The sequence below is a fragment of the Schistocerca cancellata genome, chromosome 4, assembly GCF_023864275.1.
Source record: "Schistocerca cancellata isolate TAMUIC-IGC-003103 chromosome 4, iqSchCanc2.1, whole genome shotgun sequence".
Lineage (NCBI taxonomy): Eukaryota > Metazoa > Arthropoda > Insecta > Orthoptera > Acrididae > Schistocerca > Schistocerca cancellata.
The window spans coordinates 882,756,496-882,777,642 of record NC_064629.1 but is presented as its reverse complement, the minus strand read 5'-3'; the positions used below and the strand labels follow the sequence as shown (position 1 = coordinate 882,777,642).

The 21,147-nt window shown below is 38.0% G+C and overlaps 1 protein-coding gene across 1 annotated transcript in view; it reads left to right on the top strand.

The window, feature by feature from the left end:
- Window positions 1–16,068, top strand: part of LOC126185046 (isoleucine--tRNA ligase, cytoplasmic) — a 175,671-nt gene extending 159,603 nt beyond the window's left edge. Inside the window, exons 23-25 of the mRNA XM_049927800.1 lie at window positions 11,241–11,346; window positions 11,435–11,574; window positions 13,529–16,068. Coding sequence (XP_049783757.1) covers window positions 11,241–11,346; window positions 11,435–11,574; window positions 13,529–13,559 — 277 coding nt within the window. The 3' untranslated portion in view covers window positions 13,560–16,068. The remainder of the gene's footprint in view (window positions 1–11,240; window positions 11,347–11,434; window positions 11,575–13,528) is intronic.
- The last annotated feature ends 5,079 nt before the right edge of the window (window positions 16,069–21,147 follow it).

Below are 21,147 nucleotides of genomic sequence, written 5' to 3'. Positions count from 1 at the left end.
ACATTGCAGGAAAAAAACTCTCTGATAGCAAAGCAATTGGTGGACAATGCAGACTCACCAGATCAGAAATAGAAAACTTCGCAGAATATTATGATCTAGCCATCAGGAGAAACAGCGAAAGTGTCTGTGATATGAGAAAAGCAATTTAGGCAACTCTTTTCACAGAATATCCTTTGATGAATATCCACAGCATGACATGTGCCCGAAAGGAAATACTTCATAGTGTAAATGTAATAGGTTTGATGCAAATGGACAAATACATAAACAGGCTTACCCCATTCCAGAAACTGTTGTGGTAGAACTGAAGCCAACATATAGAGATCTTTCAGATTCTACACTCCTGTAAAAATGTTTACGTGGCAAAACACGGAATCTGAATGAAAGCTTCAATAGTTGTGTTTGGAAACACTTGCCAAAAACCGTTTTGGTTGGCATGTCAGCTTTTCAGGCCAGGATAAGAAAGAAGAGAAAGAAAACTAAAGATGATGAAAAGGACGCTCAGAATCAACAAGAATATGGAGCTGAATGTTTTGACATTTTATCATTGATAAGAAAATGACATACAAATCTTTAGTTTCAGGCTCCTACAATCAACATTTTTTCATACTTAGGTATCATTATCTCATTCAAAATTAAAGCTATGAACACAAAATTTTGCATAAATAATAATATAATGGTTGCCTAATAGTGAACCACGTTATTCAATAATGTATTAAATATTTTAATAACTTTCTTTAAAAATAAACAAAAGAACAAATATTCTTGGTTTACTATTTCAACAAGTTAATAATTATAAAAATAAAATCAGTTTTGACATTTCATTTTGAGTATGGTGAAAGTACAGTATACCTAAAATAAAAATTACTTGTAACTCAGTATGTAAGATAAAAATCAATACTCACTCCATGTATTCCACAGTTTTTAATTTTTTCTCATATAGAGGTAACAATATACCAATTATTTGGTTAAAGCTTTATTTCAATATCTGTTAAATTTTTTAATTATTAAATTTCAAAATACCAGTTAAAACTACAGACCATGATGTCCAGATCCCCTTAAACCCATAACCCATGTCAACTTTGTATTAGACCTTGCATTGATGTGTGATACTCTTCAGAAGTTGGCAGACCTCAGTGTTGACTTGCAAGCTAGTGGCGTGACAGTTTATTCAGCCCATTAGAAGATAGGCTTTCTGAAAGAAAGGCAAAACCTGGTCCATACTACATGGAAGCCTTAGAAGCAGCAGGACTGTTAATGGTTAAAGGCTTGACTCTTGAAAAAGGAGCAAGAAATAAAGGGAATTGCATTGATGCTGTGAAGTTTTATGAGTGCCTGGACAGGTGTGAATATCAGAAAATTCAAATCCCAGAATTGGCTACAGTTTTGAACACTACCACGTGGCCAGAAAATTGGGATGTCACTAGTGGAGAAGCAGAAGTAAGAAACTTGTGTAAACATATCAAGCTCTGTGAAAGACAAATCTTAAGAGGTTTCCTTGAATAACTTGCTTAGAAGAAAATTTGCAATGTATCTCTTGCCCCCTTATCGCCATGAGTAGCATCCCAGTTTCAACAAGTAAATGTGAAAAAGACTTCTCTTAAATGAACTTGATCTTGACTGCACAAGAACATCATTGCATCTTAATACAGTACCAAATTGTGTTTTCATCAAATTCCACTAAGAATATTCTAATCTGTAGATTATGTGAATTCATGGTTCCTGAAAGGAAGACATCTGGTGACCCAGCACGAAAGGCAAGGAGAGGAAGTGGGAAAATACCAGTGAACAGCCCCTTTTACCAGTTTGGAAGGCCCTGTAAGCAGCTTAGCAAAGTGACACACTATAATAGTGCTTATATTTGTGAGTTCACTTAATTTTAAAATGCAAAATGATTACAAATACTGAGTTCAGTTACAACCTTGACATGTTGACCGCAAATAAATTAACCCAATGCAACCTTCATTTAACTGAATTTCAGGACCCTCAGTTACACCCAGATAATTTCTGTGTTACTGACCTCCAATTAGAATTAACCCCAGACCTCCCTATTACGGCCTGTTAGTTCGTTTAGTTCCATGTGCAGCATAGCCAAACACTGCATAATTGCCTAAAATTGTTAGATCATGATGTTTTGTCAACTACAACTGAGAGTACCATATAAAAAATGGAACCAACCTGATTTTTTGTCATCTCTTTTTCTTTGCCTCTTTAGTAGTGCGCCAGTCTGTAGCTGTGAAACTGAAAATCTTAATGAATAGTGCTTGGTGTTTACTTAATAATGTATACAACTTCATAGTTTTGGGTTCAGTTTTTCACACATTTACAAACTTGATGTCATATTGTTGAGACGATGACCAGTTTCCTAACTTTGCGATACAAGTAATGCCTAACTCAGATTAACTCTCTCATCCAACAAGAGTCCAATGGCAGAGTTTATCACCTAAATCATAATGTTATTAAAGCATGGTTTTCAGAAATAGTACCATTGGATTGATTGTTGTTCTAAAAGTCTTCAAAACAAAATACTGAGTGTGGCACAGAACACAGCTCACATTTACATCGTGCATGACAGTAAAGACAGTGCCTTGCAGTAATCTATCAAAATAAAGTTGCACATAGATATTTCACTTGGTCCATTCCTTAATGACAGCCATAGTGTTCCAATGACAATGATGGTCTAACTTTTCTATTATTTACAACACAATTTAGTCAGAGTAATCACAGACTTGCATTAGAGTATTCACCAGTGGGTTCTTAAGCACCGATATTACCAAGTCTTTTCAGATGCTGACACTTGCACTTTCATGGAAATGTTAGTACGTTCACATTCAAATGCTGACCACTTTACTCATAAGAGTAATGTGGAGATGTTGCCAAAGTGAATGGCTCCCTCAGCCTACTTGGAGGTGGGATGGGTCTCACAAAGACCGGTGTAAAGACATGTTTAAGATGAAAAGAGACCTCTTGTTGAAATTTTTTTTTATTATGAGCTATTGTAATTTTTACACTCAGAATTAAATTCTGAACAGTTTGTAAAAAAAAAAAAAAAATTCTATCTCTAAATTTAAGGGAGTTATGAAAGGTTGAATATTTTTTAAGGAAAAGAGGTGTTTTGAGGTAATGCATTTTAAAGAATCACTTTATTACCATTGTTTAATTGGGCATATTTAAGAAACAGATTCTGCATGTATGAGGTGGAATCCAAAATTTTCGGGATTGGTGCTGCCATCTGGAAAGTAGATCTTTGCACCGCTAGGTAGCAAGAGCTGCATATCTGATGAGTCAGTGTCTGGAGTGGCATTCAGCTGGGAAGACGTGTTACGTTTCCACAGTGATTTCCGTAATACTCTGTGTTTGGTGTGTGGCGATTTTACGATGGATCCACAAACAGAGCAGCACGTGTGTATCAAATTCTGTGCGAATCTCGGGAAAAGTGCTACAGAGACCTGTGCAATGATTCAACAAGTGTTTGGGGGACAGAGCATAAGCCATACGTGTATGGTTGAGTGGCATGCTCATTTCAGAGCCAGCTGTACAGATGTTGAAGATGATGCTCACACTGGAAGGCCCGTTAGCCGCACAATGTCAGATATTGTTGCCAAACTTCAACAACTGGTTCATTTGGATCAATGTCAAACCATTCAAGACCTTGCGGATGAAGCGGGTATTGGTTATAGGACATGTCAACGAATATTGACTGACAAATTGGGCACACATCGTGTTGCCGCAAAATTTGTGCGAAGGATCTTGACTGCCGATCAGAAGGCACAGCGTGTTGAAGTGTGCACAGACCTTCGTCAGACCACATCTGATGATCCAACCTTCTTGTCATGGGTTATCACCAGTGACAAAAGAGCTGGATTTACAGTTATGACCCAGAGACAAAGCAACAGTCATCCCATTGGAAGAGCCCAGGCCCTCCAAGACCCAGAAAAGTGAGACAGGTGAAGAGCAAAGTGAAGAGCATGATCTTCATTTTCTTTGATACCAAGGGAATTGTGCACAAAGAATTCGTCCCACCCAACCAAACAGTGAATTCCGTGTACTACTGTTTTGCGACAGCTCCATGAAAATGTGCGGCGACGGCAGCCCGAACTTTGGCGTTAAGGGAACTGGCTGCTGCATTACGCCAACACACCCTGTCACACATCCTTGCTCACCAGGACCTTTTTGGCAAAAACAACAAGGCAGTTGCGCCCCACCCACCATACTTGCCAGATTTGGCACCTTGTGACTTCACGCTATTCCCAAAACTGAAACTCAAGTTGAAAGGTCGTTGGTTCGATGCTCTAGAGCGGATTCAAGAAGCATCTCTGGCAGTGATAACAACACCCTCAAAGAACAGGACTTCCAGAAAACGTGTGACCAGTGGCAGAAGCGCTGGGACCAGTGTGTACGTGCGGATGGGAACTACTTCGAGGGTGATGGTGACCATTAGTCCAAAGGTAAGGTTTTCAACAGATGGCAGCACCAGTCCTGAAAATTTTGGATTCCACCACGTATATTACCCTTAAAATGTCCTTTGTGAAATGGTAGAGTGTTTCTTAAGTTAATGTTACAGATTATGGGGTTACTCCCTTCAGACCTATAGCACATTACAGAACACACAAATTTAAAACCAAGTAAATTGGGCCCAAATTGAAAAAAATTGTGGCCCTGTGCTGTTTTTTGGCAACAAATTGGTATTTTTATTCTATATTATGGCCAATTGCAAATCAGCAATGTCCATAGGCATTTATAATTCTCATGTAAAAAGGGAACACGTGTCTTGTTTGACATTATTGTAATGACAAAATGTTCTTTTACACAAGGCTACTCTGATCTCCTTGAAATGCCTCTAAAATTTAGGAGATGCTGCTTTGTGAAGCATTACATACACAGCTGTGAGATTTTGAAAAGAGGACTCTTGTTGAGCCAGTGCTATTTTCCAATAATGAGAAGAGGTCCATTTCCAGAATACTTCTGTTGGATTCAAATAACTTTCAGATCAATACAAGCATGTACAGAATGAAGTAAATTACTGCAATACACAAGCAAGTGAAAAAACAGATGTTTTAAATGTTATCAGATGATTTTGCTTCTACTGAACATTTTTATTCTCCGTCAAGAGGTCCCTTTTTTCTTTCCATCTATAATATTGTGATTTTGGAAACTGTACAATCATTTGAAAGAGCGATAGATTAGCTTTAGCTACTCAGGGTGGACTGTAAGTATTAACAGTAATTTGGTTTATGAAATATGTGGTGGTCAAAGGAATTACAAAGATTTATGAAACGGTTTCATATCTCTGCATTGAGAATACCCTGTTTACAGGTACAATTGCTGTATTGAAAATTATGCAAAAAAATCTTAATTAATGACCTAATCAATAAGAAAGTTGTCACTTTGTACATAAAAGTCAGGTCAATAAAAGTATAAGGTAAGAATTTAACAAGCATAGAAGCAAAATCTGCCATGGAAAATGTAACTGGTCACACACTTGAATGTTAATTATATCTTGGGTTAATTATTTTCACAAATATTGAAACATCTCACTGAAAAGTCGCAAAACCAGTCTTTCTAATGGTGCCATCACTGAGTCCATAAATACACATAAGCTCACACGAAATTTGCCATTATTTACTGTAGTAGATTTTTTAATTAGGCATAACTTTTAATAAACACGCCTGTAAATAAAATTAATTATATTTTAACAGTCAGCTGATACAAGACTTTTAACTGCAGTGATGAAACAGAATTAAATATGATTTAATAATAAGTGGACAGCTTCATACATTCATTATATATACACAATTCAGAAAATCAGAACCAAATACCAATAAAAATAGAAAAAATATTAATAGGGATATAAGAAGAGCAGATGGAAAATTCTGGCTTGCTCTGTCTTGTGGTGGCTTGGTACTCATTACCGAACAGCAGAACCTTCCTCTTTCTATCTGAATTTACAACTGAATTGAGGTCTGCTGCATGTTTCCTACACATACAAGAGTCTCCTCTCCACTAAACCCCAGCAGTTGGTCAAATCTATTGGTGATGCACTAAGTGAAACTGACTGAATAAACCCTTCTCATAGCAGCCTTCTTACAAAGTGTCAGTTCACTTTTTCTAGCTCCTTCTCCCTCTTCATTCTATCTAGTTCGTCCCTCACGTTTTCTGACTGCATCTGAAGAGCACAAATTAACTTATGTTTGCTATGTATCTTGGAATTTCAGGAGAGGATTTCGCCGGAATGCCCACTAGCTTTCCCACTGCATTTCTTCCTCAATGAAAATACTTTGCATAAGTCTCGCATTGGAACCTACTACTCACAAACATGTGACAAAGTCCACACTTCTCAATATTTCACACTATTACATGTCTAAAACAAAAGTTTCACCTATTCACTGGTACACTCAATGAACAATGAACACTGCTAAATCCTTGCACCCCTCCCCGCACCTCCAAAATGCGGATATTAAATTTGGTGTCATGAATTCACTATGTAAAATTTTTGTATGTTGTCACCCTTCCAGCTGTGTGTGTAGCCCCCTCATCAATGCTGGCCACATTTTTAGCCGCTCAGCTTTGGTGGCGTGGCCTAGTGCGTGCATTCCTGTTGTAAACATTACAGAGAATACAGCAGTTCAGTTTCTGCAATGTGCCCAGTGAACACGAAATTTAATACGGAAAATGTGCAGTATCAATGGATAAGCTTGTACAGCATCCTCTAGATGGGTATATTCTAAACAGGATTGTTAGGGATGAAAGAGGCCGACAGGGTTTGAAATCCATGTCAGAAAATTAAAACAGTGGAGCGAGCCTTTAATCACAGATGTAAATGTAGCCAAAACCTTGTTCCACTCTCGAATAGCGCACGAGGAAAATGAATTTTAAAAATTTTATTTTATCATTGTGGTCATTTCTCTCCCTGTATCTGGCAGTCAACTATCTTCAGATTTGTAGAGAAAGTTGGTGATTATAATTTTGTGGAAAGGTTTCACCGCAAAAAAAAAAAAAAAAAAACGCTTTTGTTTTATTGATTGCCACCTGAATTTACTGATTATAACCATGGCAGTTTTCCCCCTGTTACATGATAATACAAAACAAGTTGTTGTTCTTCAAACTTTTTGGACTTCCTCTGTCAATCCACTCACCAATATTCCAAAAAAGGATTGGCAAGTGTAGTGTAGACAGTCTCTTTAGCAGATTTGTTACATCACTTTAAGTGTTGTGTCAGTAAAATACAGCCTTTGTTTGCCTTCCCCACAATATTTTTTGTGTGATGGTTCCGATCTACATTATATGACATAGTAATCAATAGGTAGTTGAATCAACGACCTTTAAGTCTGTGGGTGACAAATTTTCTTTTTAGTGTAATGTGGAGGACCACTCACTTTTAATTGTTAACACCATGCATCTATTTTGTCTAAATCATTTTGCAATTCCTGCATGAAAATCGTGTATAAAATGAGCTGTAGTGATAGAGGGAGTCAGGTGTGCCAGGAATCGCAGCATGTTGATATTATCAGAAAAGGCATTATTAGTGAAGTGTTACTATCAGCATGGAGAATCTACTACCGCTGCAAGATCTCTTGCACACATCATTTGGTGAGGATGGCATGCTCAGTCACCACTTCCATCATGCTTGGCCTCCCAGGTCCCCAGACCTCAATCTGTAAAGATTATTGGTTGTTAGGTTACCTCAAGTTGCAAGTCTTCCACGATTGGCCTACCTCATCAAGGGTGCTAAAAGACCGCATGTGACAGAAATTTCTCACCATACATACTGATACACTGTACAGTGCTGTTCACAGCACTGACCCTTTATGAATGACAGCCGACATGTTGAGAACATTTTCTTCCCTAAAACTCAGTTATTATGTTAATTATTGCTTTTGTGTTGTTTGACGCACTATGTGTTGGTCATTTTGTGCACTGTTTCTGGTTTCAACATAATCCCATGTCATTTCAAGCATATGTCAGTTTTTACCCCTCTACCTACATTATTTCATGAAGTATTGAATTTTCAAATGTTAACGGATATTTGAGTCACCCTGTAGACTAAGAACAGCAGTGGGCCAGAATCCCAGGTATCATCTTGGTTTCACTTGATGACTTCCCCCAATTATTATAAACTGTGACCTTTCTGACAGAATATCGTGAATCTTGTCGCATAACTGAGACGATACTTCATAGACACACAATTTGATTGGAGGTTACTTGTGAGGAACAGTGTCAACAGTTTTCTGGAAATCTAGAAATATGGAATCAAATTGAGATCCCCTGTCGATAGAACTCATTAGTTTGTTTGAATAAATAGCCAGTTGTTTAACAAAAACAATGTTTTTTTTTTAATTCTTACTGGTTTTGTGCCAACAGTACAATTTCCTCAGAGTATTTTGTAATGTTGGAACGCATTATATGTGCCAGAATCCTACTACAAACTGATGTCAATGAGATGGGTATAAGTTCAGTGGATTATGTCTATTTCCTGTCTTGTGTGTTGGTGTGATTTGTGCAGCTTTCCTTTCTTAAGATATAGATCTTTTGCCAAGCAAGTGGTTATATACAGTTACTAATAATAAAGCTGCTTCATCAGCATACTCTGAAAGGAACCTAACTGGTTTATAATCTGCACCGGAAGAGTTGCCTTTATTAAATGCCATAAGTTGCTTCAGTGTACCAAGTGTATCTGTGAAGGACAATCAAACATTTTCCGTTTGATGGCATTGCTGCAGTGTATATGAAATGTAGTGTGACTCCAATGTGGGTATTTAAGCACTGACATGTAGCCAAGAGATAAGTGTGGCATTTAAGTCCTTCCGATGTGCATGCAATAAATGTGGATATGTGAACTATGGGGACGTTATAGCCAAATGCGTCCTAACAGGACCAGCATGCTGTTATTCTTTTTTTGTTTGCCAAAGGACAAACACTGGTTGACATCCGTTGGAGAATGTGTATGGGGCAGCATGTCTGTTGAAACCCACCCTTGCGGAATGGTGCACCAAGGAATGCTGCTGCTTCATGATAATGCATGTCCTCATACCGCAAAAGTGATGATGCAGAAGATAAGCCAACTCAAGTGGGTGACACTCAGGCACCCACCCTATAATCGTGATCGCTCCCCATGCAATTATCATGCCTTCAGTCCCTCAAAAAAGCTCTCGGAGAGTTGACAATTCTTGTCTGACAAGAATATGCAGCAGGCAGTAACAAACTTCTTCACACAATAGGAAACGGTGTTTTACCAAACAGGTATCTTCAATCTGGTGAGTCGGTGGGATGATTGCGTCAATGCTTATAGTGATTTTGCTAAGTTAGCATACTGATTGTGGACGATACAACGTGTGAACAGATAGTTTTTGATTGCACCTTATACACTGGTGTGCAAAGCTTAAGGATGAAAGTAACTGTTGTATGATTTGTCACAGCAGAGTAACATAGCTTGTTGAAACCATACGTAAAAAGAAATTCTAGAGTATAGTACAAACGGTAACAGTAGAAATTACACAATGAGACATATAGAAATGATACTTTTATTCCTAGACAATAATTACATGGAAATCACTGCAATTTATAAAAGACAGGAGATATGGTTCTTAATAGGGTGCGTGTGATCATGGACAGCAATGCATGCTCTGTAACATGCTTCCATACTGGCCACAAAGTTCGTTAAGAGTTCTTTGTGGTAGGGAGTACCATTCCTCCACCAATGGAGGATGACAACTGTTGGATGGTTATTGGTGCATGTGGATGTGCTGCAGTGCATTTCTCCGATGCTTCCCGTTGTGCTTGATGGGATTCAAGTTGGGGGAACAGCCAGGGAAGTCCATTCGCCAAATATCCTCTCATTGCAAGAGTTGCTCCATCTGCGCAGTTTGAAGCAGTCATCCATAAAAATGAAGTCAGAGCCGAATGCACCCCTGAAAAGATGCACATTGGAAAGGAGTACTGTGTCACAATAATGTTATCCGGTGAGTGTACCTTGTTAAAATATCTGAAGATCAGTACGACCATGCAACAGTATGCTTCCCCACACCATGACATCTGGATCACTAAGAAAGATCATGTTCCTGGGTGCATTATGTGTTTCCACCTTTCACCATATGAGGTTTGTTTTTGGTGGGTTTGGATATAATGGTGTTCTGTTTTACTACAATGACCTAGTAGTTACTAATTCCTGTATCCATCATTAGACACACTATTTGCTCGGGACTTTTGTTTCTAAGAGATCTAGTATGTTGCCATAATGATTTACACATCATTTGAGGTGAGCCAGTATTCATACAGTTTTAAGTTGCATTTGAATTTCTCTCTCAAGTTGAGCGATCTTAACATGTGGCTCATTCATCCATTCTTTGTGTGTACTTTGCTGGCTTGTATTATGAAAATAAATGTTTTTCTAAGTTAAAAGGGCTTGTCTTCAAGTTAAATTATATCATAAGTACTGATTGCCAACATCAGCTGTAAGTGGTTTTTCTGAACTCAAGCTTTGTTTAAACAATACACACACACACACACACACACACACACACACACACACACAAAATTACATGTATATTCACACTTGACAAAAATCTCTCTTCTATGTAATGAATTGTAAAGCATATGTACAAATAAAAGCGCTGGCAAGTCGATACACACACAAACAAACACAAACATACACACAAAATTCAAGCTTTCTCAACCAACGGTTGCTTCATCAGGAAAGAGGGAAGGAGAGGGAAAGACGAAAGGATGTGGGTTTTAAGGGAGAGGGTAAGGAGTCATTCCAGTCCCGGGAGCGGAAAGACTTACCTTAGGGGGAAAAAAGGACAGGTATACACTTGCGCGCGCGCACACACACACACACATATCCATCCTCACATATACAGACACAAGCAGACATTTGTAATGTGTGTGTGTGTGTGTGTGTGGTGTGTGTGTGTGTGTGTGTGTGTGTGTGTGTGTGTGTGTGTGGCTCCCGGGATTGGAATGACTCCTTACCCTCTCCCTTAAAACCCACATCCTTTCGTCTTTCCCTCTCCTTCCCTCTTTCCTGATGAAGCAACCGTTGGTTGCGAAAGCTTGAATTTTGTGTGTATGTTTGTGTTTGTTTGTGTGTCTATTGACCTGCCAGCGCTTTCGTTTGGTAAGTCACATCATCTTTGTTTTTAGATATATTTTTCCCACGTGGAATGTTTCCCTCTATTATATTCATATGTACAAATAAGAATTTTATAGTACTATTGAGTTTAACCGGTTATTCTTATTTTTAGGTATGCAAATGTGGAATACATTTTGAATGACAGATGTGAAAGGGGAACTGTTCTTTTAGAAAATCCTAACAATTCTGTTCTGAAATTAGATGAATTTGTTAATGAGGTATGCCAAGTACAATTTCTCTTTTTCAAGTTATTTTTATCGATTAATAAATTTACATTGATAACTGACAAAATGTTCCCTATTGTAGCTTACAGAGTTATTTGACCTGTCTGGGTACTATACATTATCATCACCTGTCAAAATTTCTCTGAAACAAGAAGAAAATGCAGCATTATTCCACAAGAAGACACTATTTTTGTACCCGAATGGAAACTCCAATATCGCCAGGTAACTGTGTGCCCCTGTGTTGGAACACGCATTATAGTTGTTTTTCATTTTATGTACTCAAGTTTCCGATTCCAACTATTAACTGCCTGCCTCCAGAACAAACTAGCCTGTATTTTTGCAAAGTTGGAGAATGTTAAATACCCAAGATTCCACAGTATCCGTACTCCCCCACCCCACACCCCCATAATCGATGACTGTTTTAGCAAACTCGGCAAATGCCATTTTTTCAAAATGTGTTTTTTAACAGATACTGGTACTTTAATAAGAGTGTCATACAATGACTGAAAGAAAATACGACAAAACTCAATATTTGCCATTGTAAAATGCGCATGGATATAGCAAATTTTTACAATACTATAGGTCTTCATTTTTTTTGAGGTTTCAACTAATCCTCCTCCTCATACTACATGTTTGAAACATAAAACATAAAATTTAAAAGTTAAATTTAATAGCCTGTGCACTTGCATTTTTTGTCACTCAACTGCGCAACATCCTACATGATAAACCAACTATTTGGTAATTGTTTGTTGGACAACAATGCACAGTATCTCACTTCTCTTTCCTGTTCAGCCACTATTTTACTAGCTGTTATAGTACACTTTTGTTGGAACATCATTATTAAGATGTTGGAAGAGCCATAATAGTCTGAAAGAGTTCTGGAGTTCAGAAGTGCGGGATAAAGCAGGAGTTGTCAACAAAAAGATGGAGTAGTACACGATTGCACCATCAGAGAAGTACACGATTGCACTGTCAAATGAAAATGTGAATATTGAAAAGAGCATAAAATTTTGCATTTGGTAATCAAAGATTGACAGTTTTTACCAATTTGAAATAATGTATTGCCAACCACCAGCTGTACCAACACGACCCTATTCCCGTACTGGTTTTGGTTTGTAAAACCATTGTCACTGGAGGGAAAGCTAGACATTGGTGATTTACACATATATATCAATAAAATGGCACTTCGCTATAAACTTGACTCTGTCTTGGCTTGCACAACATTTGCTAATCAACTTGTGTCAGAGAATCACAATCATGAACTTGAAATATTTTAAGTTGAGTTTTGTAAAATATTTCAAGTTTGTGATCCTGATCTTCTGATGCAAGTTGCTGTAATGATTAGCAAATGTTGGTTGAACCAAGGCAGAGGCAAGTTTATACTGAAGTGGCATTCTACCGATATGTATGTGTAAAGCACCAATGTTCTGGTTTTACCTCCAGTGATGGTTTTTTGAAGCGAATCCAGTATATTAATAAAGTTGTGTTGATACAGCTTGTTGTTTGCAATGCATTATTTGAAGTACTTGACAGCTTCAAGAAAATTATTTTAGCAGCTTGGTGGAAAATTGAGTTCTGCTTATGTTCCCATGCACGCAACTCTAAAACGGCTACTGCAAATGAAAAATGTCATACATGAAAGATGGAGAGCATCAATTTCTGTGTGAAAAGAGCACCCATATTTTAGAATTCACTCACCCATTTGTGCAAAGATACAAATAAAAGTGTGAAAGTATCCATAGCACCAAAGAAGAAATAATGTGGATATGTTGAGTTTTGTAAAAAATTATCATTTCTAACTTTTTTCCTCAATAACAGAGGTTAGTGATGAACTTCAATTATTCCTTCACGAACCATTATCTCCATGGATAACCCATACTATATTTTTGAAATTTTTTGAATCAACGATATTAAGTACAACTAAAAAATACCTCTCCTATAAAATTCTGTAAATGGCATTTGTTGACTTTTGTTAAAAGGGTTGTCACCTGGCAGTGTTACATATGTGTGTTAACACTATTAATGGAAAAGGCTAGGTTCACAGTTGCTTTGTTTCACTATTTGTGCCATATATTAATCTTTAGCCCTTTGTTGTAATATTTCAGTTGAACCAGTATCATAGCAAGCAATGACTGACAGCCATATAACTGTATGATACATCATCGTTTTGTTTCAGAGTACAGTCTCCTGGTGAAAACAGAAGCTGATACTAAAATGCTACATTATCATCAAGTTGAAGTAAAAATGGGGCTCAGTTAATGTGAAGTTTTGCACTACCATCACTCGGAAGATCATTTACACTAGAAACCTCTTCCACCATTATCCAGGATCACCACTCCCTACAAAATTGTTTGTGCGTTTCGTAGCATTAAATGGTTTTCTTTATAACATTGAAGGACATTTAATAAAATTTGACAGTAGCATCAGACAATTACAAAGTGAGAGAGAAAATCATTGCAAAGAACAGCACATCTGTAAGCAGTTGAAAGTAAGCATCAGCAGAGTTCTATTGTAATAATGTGAAGTCTCAGCGTAGCTAAAGACTGTTAACAACTGCAAAATTCCTGTCATGTCACTACAATTTAGCCAAAGTGCATCCCAATAAAATAAATAGTGTGAAAGTATGTGATATTGCATAGTAGCAATTATTATATGGGATTAGGGTAAGAAACTAACTGATCAGCCATATTACATATCTCAGTCTGTTTTATATGAGTGTGATTATTCCAGATGGGTGATTCATACTCTGCAGTTTAGCAGCCCAGATCAAGGGTGAGAAGCTGAGAACATCCCAAGTACTACTAATAAACTTACAGATCACATTCTGGTGACAGATTAAGCTTTATTCTGCAGTACCGAGAGTGCCATTGTGAGAGACTATCTCATCACTCAATGTTATATTCTCCTTGCTGTTGGTTTATATTCCAAATTTGCCAAGTTTCAAAGTTTTCAAATACTGTTGATGCAAAAATTTTAGCTTGCACAACAACACTTTATCTGACCAGTTGGTTGTTTGTCACTGCCAAATGAAAGAACATTTTCCCTAGTTTCTGCACTGACTAATTTTGTTCTTTATGGTGACATTTCTTTTGTTTGTGGTAGCATATAACTATCTGCTCAATTCAATGGGTCTGAGATGTGGACAACCTGAGCTTGATTCGTTATACTGATTTTTCTCCTCTCCTCTCTCTCCCCTTAGTGGGAGGGCTACAACAGGGGTGCACTCAGCTTGGTGAGGGCAACTGAAGATCTACATCTGTGAGGTGGTGGCTCAAAGGTATACAGTTTCCAAACAAATTTTCTGTGAGTGACAAACTCATATGCAGCCATGTCTAATATAACAAGCTCCATTCCAGACCTTGAAAACCAAAATGTCATCCTCTACCTTGCAGCATCATGGGGATGTGGTATTTAGTGACATGTGATCAGCACACCACTCTCCTGGTCATTTTGCAGACTTTACAGACCGAGGTGCCGCTACTACTGAGTCAACTAGCTCCTGAGTTGGTGTCCTGAGGCAGAGTGAACCGCTTACCAGTCCTCTCACCAAGGAAAAATCCTTGGCAGTACCAGGAATCAAACCCAGAACTTCCACATGGCAGCCATCTACACTGAAATGAAATCTGACTGTCTATGACATGACCCATCTCAAATCTGTCAGGTCCGGTTAAATATCTGATCAGAACACAACCTCTGTAGATGGAATGCACACAGTTCCTTTATAAATGTCTGGTCAGAATGCAGACATATGGTTCTCTCTCTTATGAAATGATAACATTTTTGAAAACAAGTTTATGATACATTATTCAATTTATTCCACTGTTAATTTTCCAAGTGGTTCCACAATACAATGGCATGTAAATATATTAATTTTAAAAACACACGATTAATTGATTTGTAATCATATTAGACAAATCAGAAGCACTTTAACACATCTCCATCTAACTCGGAACAATGTGCCAGATGTTTGACAGTATGGTTGTATGCATTAACTATATAAAAAGGAATGCAAATGTTAGGGAATAAGAACAACATAACTTGTATGTTACTATGTAACACATGTGAATTCAATGCTGAAACGACCCATAAGTGACTTTATAAGGTACACTGATTGATCGATGCATGTAAATATGTTCAAAGTAATACACAGCATATATGCTATCTGTGAGGTAACATGTATAGGGAATGGTCAGAATTCTTTATTCAGCATCAGTTCTGTAACAACATATATTGTAAAAATATTTAACATTATATAATTCACACACGAAATTTAAGAGCATCTTGGGGAAGAAATTTATGAAACTGAGACCCAGACATTCTGTCTTTGTTGTCATAATATTAGTTGGTAACTTTTGCCCTCTTAAAACATATAGGTCATGGTACAAATATGTTTTACATTATAATCTATGAAAATACCATCACATTTATCTTCACATTTTTTTAATGAATAAAAAACAAAGTGTCATATAAAAATGTGTTCCCATGATACTCTTACATTATTGTAAGAATTATATTTAAAAATATCTAATAAAATATATATTTTGTCCTGAAATTGATACTCAATAAAGAATTCTGTCAAAACCTTAGTTTATACTAAAAGATCAATGCATCATCTCTTAGATAGGTATTTATTATTGTAAACATCTTTGCACTTGTGTTTTATTTGTCTTGCCTCGTGCACTAAGGTGTGTCGAGTAAAAAATGTTTCTAAATGTATGAATTATACATTTTTAAAATTCATGTACTAATATTGCAGAAGCATTTGGAAACCTCTTCAGCTCCAATCCAATAGAATTTCATGCCAAAGTCAGTCAGTTGGCGAAAATATAATTTCATAATACAACGTGACTGACTCCACCCAAAATGAAACTGTCAAATGTGTGTGTGCTTTTATTTTCCTGTGTCTTTTTTACCTTTAAATATCTTCATGTGTAGGTCCACAGCCTCAACATAATTCCTAAATGATGAAACTATTTTAAAAAACCACTGTAGGTTGTCAGTTCTATTATGCAAGATATTTTATTGCAGCATATACATATATGGTGAAAGAGAACTATGACAAATTTCCATGTGTTGTCCACAGATACCAAGTGAGTATTTTTGTATCCAGTTTATTACTGGAATCACCCTTGTTTCTGTAAAAATACCTTCATAACAGTCAAGAAGCCTGTAATATGCAGTAACCAAAATGAACAACACAAAACACAGAGTAATACAACAATCCTCAGACAGATGCAAAAGTACTGTTATGTGGTTGCTGTTGGTACAGGAACAGCTGTGCTGTCATCCTGCTCTTACATTGCATCCAGTGAACCCGTAGACGAGGTGCATATTGGTCAACTCTTCATCACTAAAACTTTACACCATAATACCGTCAACATTTCCTCTGTTGAGCATTATTTTCAGTGCAATACAGATAAAAAGTTAATTGTGGTAAGAAATCAGACAAAAAGCAATAACTCTGTAATCACTTACAACAAAATACTCGGAAGGTATGCCTTAACAACTTCAAAGTTTATGGGTGGAGTTCTGGGTCACCCTGTATATGACATTACTGGCCAGATTCAGATGTATTTTATTGGGGATGCATGTGTAATTTAAAACCTGTTATGTGCTACATGGGAACAATTGTGTTCCCACCTAGCATGAAACATGTTTTAAATATGACAGGCATCACTGACACAATACATTTGAAAATTACCACAGGCCCAAACTAGTCATTGTCATATGCCTACCAGAATATTTTGATTTTTGTAGCCCTGAGAAGAATATGATTGTACCATGTTCAGATTTTCTTAAAAAGCACAAGAGGTCAACACTTGGTCACGAAATGCTCCCATGTTTTTTTGAACTAGTCCACCAATCTCTAGATGAACTTCCAGTGAAGGATACTATTTGACCAGGGTGGATCACCCTGTAGAGGTAATGGTGGATTGAGGTGAACTCCAATAAAACATGATTCCGTACTTCACTTACAGCAGAGCCGTATGATTTGATATCTGTTGTATAAAATTGTACTCAAATACTAGTAGGAATTTTCACTTTGAAATACATACTAATTAATGCTGATTTCTAAAACCGTTTATTTCCTTGCACAAATGGTTTTTTCTATATCTTATTAATGCATTAAAAGACACAACAATACTATGATTATCAGACCTCTTGCAAAGTGTAAAGAGATGTAAATTGATCTAAGTAAGTCAATTACACACAGAAAACAATTTGTTTCAAATGAACTGGTTCTATGATTGAGGTGAAATGTTGCTTACTGTGTGGATATTGAAAAAAGTGTAGCAGCATTTCAGAAAGTGATCAAAAGATTAAAATAGTAATTTTATAATGAGATAATTGTACCACTAACAAAACGGTAACTACGGGAGTCTTTGATTGCATTTGTAGTTGTAGAAATATTTTTATTCGAACTTTTCTGGAAACATAAGTGACATACAATTTTATTTAATCTCAAATAAGTACACGAACATGACACAGATCTGGCACCACATTGTACATGATAAAAAAACTTCCAATGTGCGTAGAACTGGATGAACCATATGACGCTGAGTATTAGTGATGCAGATGTTAGTAGAAGAATGTGTGGTCATTCCTAAAACAGCATATATTCCTCTAACAATAAATGATAGAAAAGGAACTACTGTCCATGGTGAACTATTTGACGTGCTTCAATTTTAAAACTTTAAACAGCTATAGTTCTGTAACACAACATTACCTATATAATTTGTACATATTGCTCCAAACCCTTTTGAGCAAACCAAGGTAACACAAAAGCTGTATGGTGTGCTTCAGGTGAGTAGTATTTTAGGCCAATGTCATCCAATTCTTGGTCAGAAAATATTCGTAATGTCCCCTTGAAGTTTACAACTTATTACAGTTAGAAATTGCAAAAAAGTTAGAACTACCTGACAACAGCCTACTGATTCTTTCTGTGTTTATATGGGAACATGACTAATCCTACTACAGCTTTATACGACGTGCTTTCCTTTGTTACAGAATCTATTACCTCATCGAACATCGTCAAATGTTTTGCTATATGAAAAATCAAAATGTCATTACCTAATTCTTAAAAAGCTGTTATTAGGAATAGTATCCAAGACTGCTGTGGAGGCTTGCTCTGATTACATCTATTTTGCCACTGTCTACTAGATAAAACGAAATAGGTCTTTCTAATATCGCAGCAATTGTAACGCGCGCCAAATAAGCAAGGCTGTTTTGGCACAAATGGTCGTTTTTATGTACCTCATTTACATAAATAACACGACAGCAAATAATTCACGAAGTTCCAGTATCAAATGCCTATTAGGCCTTCCATGTAATTTGTCTGATCTGCCTGTCTCGTCTCTTCTTCTAACAAACAACCTTGTCATCAGGAATTCTGTAACTGTACCTGCCATTGTCAAAACGTATTCTCCAGTTAACTTCACTAATCCTTGTGGAATCACTGGTTCAGTTATCCCGGGTTTGTACAGTGCGTTTTCCACTCTATTCTGAGAATAGGACTTAAGCGGCTGCTGGTAATGGGACAAGGCTGGCATTGCCCCACTCTACATTGTTGCCAAATTTATTCAAGATGGCGGCTATAGATACGGCAAAGTCACAATGCCATCATGGTGGGAAGTACAAATTCTGGCAGGCAAATAGGTCAACTGGGCTACCTCCACTACCCTAACCTCGTAGCCCCCCTCCCCAAGAAAATGGCGGGAAGGTCAAATTTTCATGGGGAAACAAGAGCACTAAGAAAATGGTGGGAAAATAGGTCGCTTGGGCTTCCTCCACTAACCTAAGTCGTCCGGCCGCCACATCTTCTTTGGAATTGGCGGAAAAAGGACAGCCTGTGCTGGGCTGCTGGATAGCATTGACGTAAGTGTTTATTTTGCAGGCAATCTTTATTTAAACAATTTGAGGCAGTAGCTCCATTCGATGTGTTCACCATGAGGTCTGGAGTGCAACTGACCTAGTTCACAGTACTGCCACCAGAGGCCACTGTCATCCATTCTGTGACGTTATTGGAGATGGTGGTATGTGGGAAAAATGGCAGGAAAACGACTCAACCTATTCTGGGCTGCTGGATAGGAAAGTACTCAGTCTTCAGGTCAGAAGTGGCCCATTGGGACCATCCGACTGCCGTGTCATCCTCAGTTAAGGATGCGGATGGGAGGGGCATGTGATCAGCACACCAGTCTCCCAGTCATTATAATGGTTTTCTTTGACCGGAGCTGCTGCTATTCAGTCGAGTAGCTCCTCAATTGGCATCACGAGGCTGAGTGCACCCCGAAAAATGGCAACAGCGCATGGTGGCTGGTCACCCATTTAAGTGTCAGCCATGCCAGACAGCGCTTAACTTTGATCTCACGGGAACCGGTGTATCCACTGCGGCAAGGCTGTTGCACGCTGGATAGGAAGGACTGTACTTTATTTACTTTGGAACAATTTAATTAGGGATGGATTTGACATAGTACAGGGGTTGGAACTTAAATAGTGGTAACTATTTATCCACAACTGATACAAAAAGAGTTACATGTTTGCACCTGTTACTGTCCTTCAAAGTAGTCACCAGCGTTGTGTAGAACCTGTTGCCACTGATGTGGAAGGCATAGTATACCGTTAGCAGAGCCTGTTCTGTTGATGGTGCGAATGGAGTGGTCTACTGCCTGTCGAATCTCTGGAACAGTTCTGAAGCGAATGCCACGAAGTGGTCCCTTCATCTTTGGAATCAAATCAAAGGGCTTAAGTCCGGGGAGTATGGTGGATGGTGCAGTACTGACCGAACAGAGCAGACACAGCTTGTGCTGTAAGCGCCCGCGCATTGTCGTCCAAAATGATGGGTGTGTTGCAGCAGAAACTGTCGCCGCATCTTTCGCAAAGCTGGTCGTAGGTGATGCTCCAAAAACTAACAGTAATATAACTTAAGTCCTTGTGATGGAGGAAGCTCTTTCTTGGCATTTGCTTCAGAACTGTTCCAGAGATTCGACAGGCAGTAGACCTCTCCATTCACACCATCAACGGAACAGGCTCTGCTAACGGTATACTACACCTTCCACAACGCTGGTGACCACTTTGAAGGACAGTAACAGGTGCAAACATGTAACACTTTTCTATCGGTTGTGAATAAATAGTTGCCTCTATTTAAGTTCCAAACCTTGTATATTTATTATACTGGTACAAAACACTCGCTTTGACGCGCTTGGGGTCACACTACATAGCCACAGATCTGCAAACTACTCGTAAATTATCGAAATAATAAAGTACACTGATGTACAGACACGCAAACAACTCGTAAATTACCGAAATAATGAATTGCACACCCTACAGACATGCAAACTACTCGTAGATCACCGAAATAATGCATGTAAAACGCTCTGCAGATACGCTCACTAATTGTCAGCTGTCGAAATAATTCAATAAACTGATGTACAGACACGCAAACTACTCATAAATTGACAAAATAATGCATGTAAAAGGCTCTGCAAACATGCTCGCTGTCGAAATAATGCATTATAAAGCCTACAGACCTGTCAACAAAATAATGCAACAGACACGCTCACTACGTGTAAAATTGGCAAAATAATGCTGTATAATGCTCTGCCAACTTGCTCCACAATGCTTAAACAAACGAAAATAATGCAGTGCGCAAACACTCATTGCACGTAAAAAACGCTTTCGAACTATCGTCAATCACAACATATCAGCGAAGTGCACCCCTGCAGAACTCCTAGGCGTGCACACGCCGACGCTGCCGTCCCCGCTTTGCAGGGCTAGCCGGACACAAGCCACTGCCAG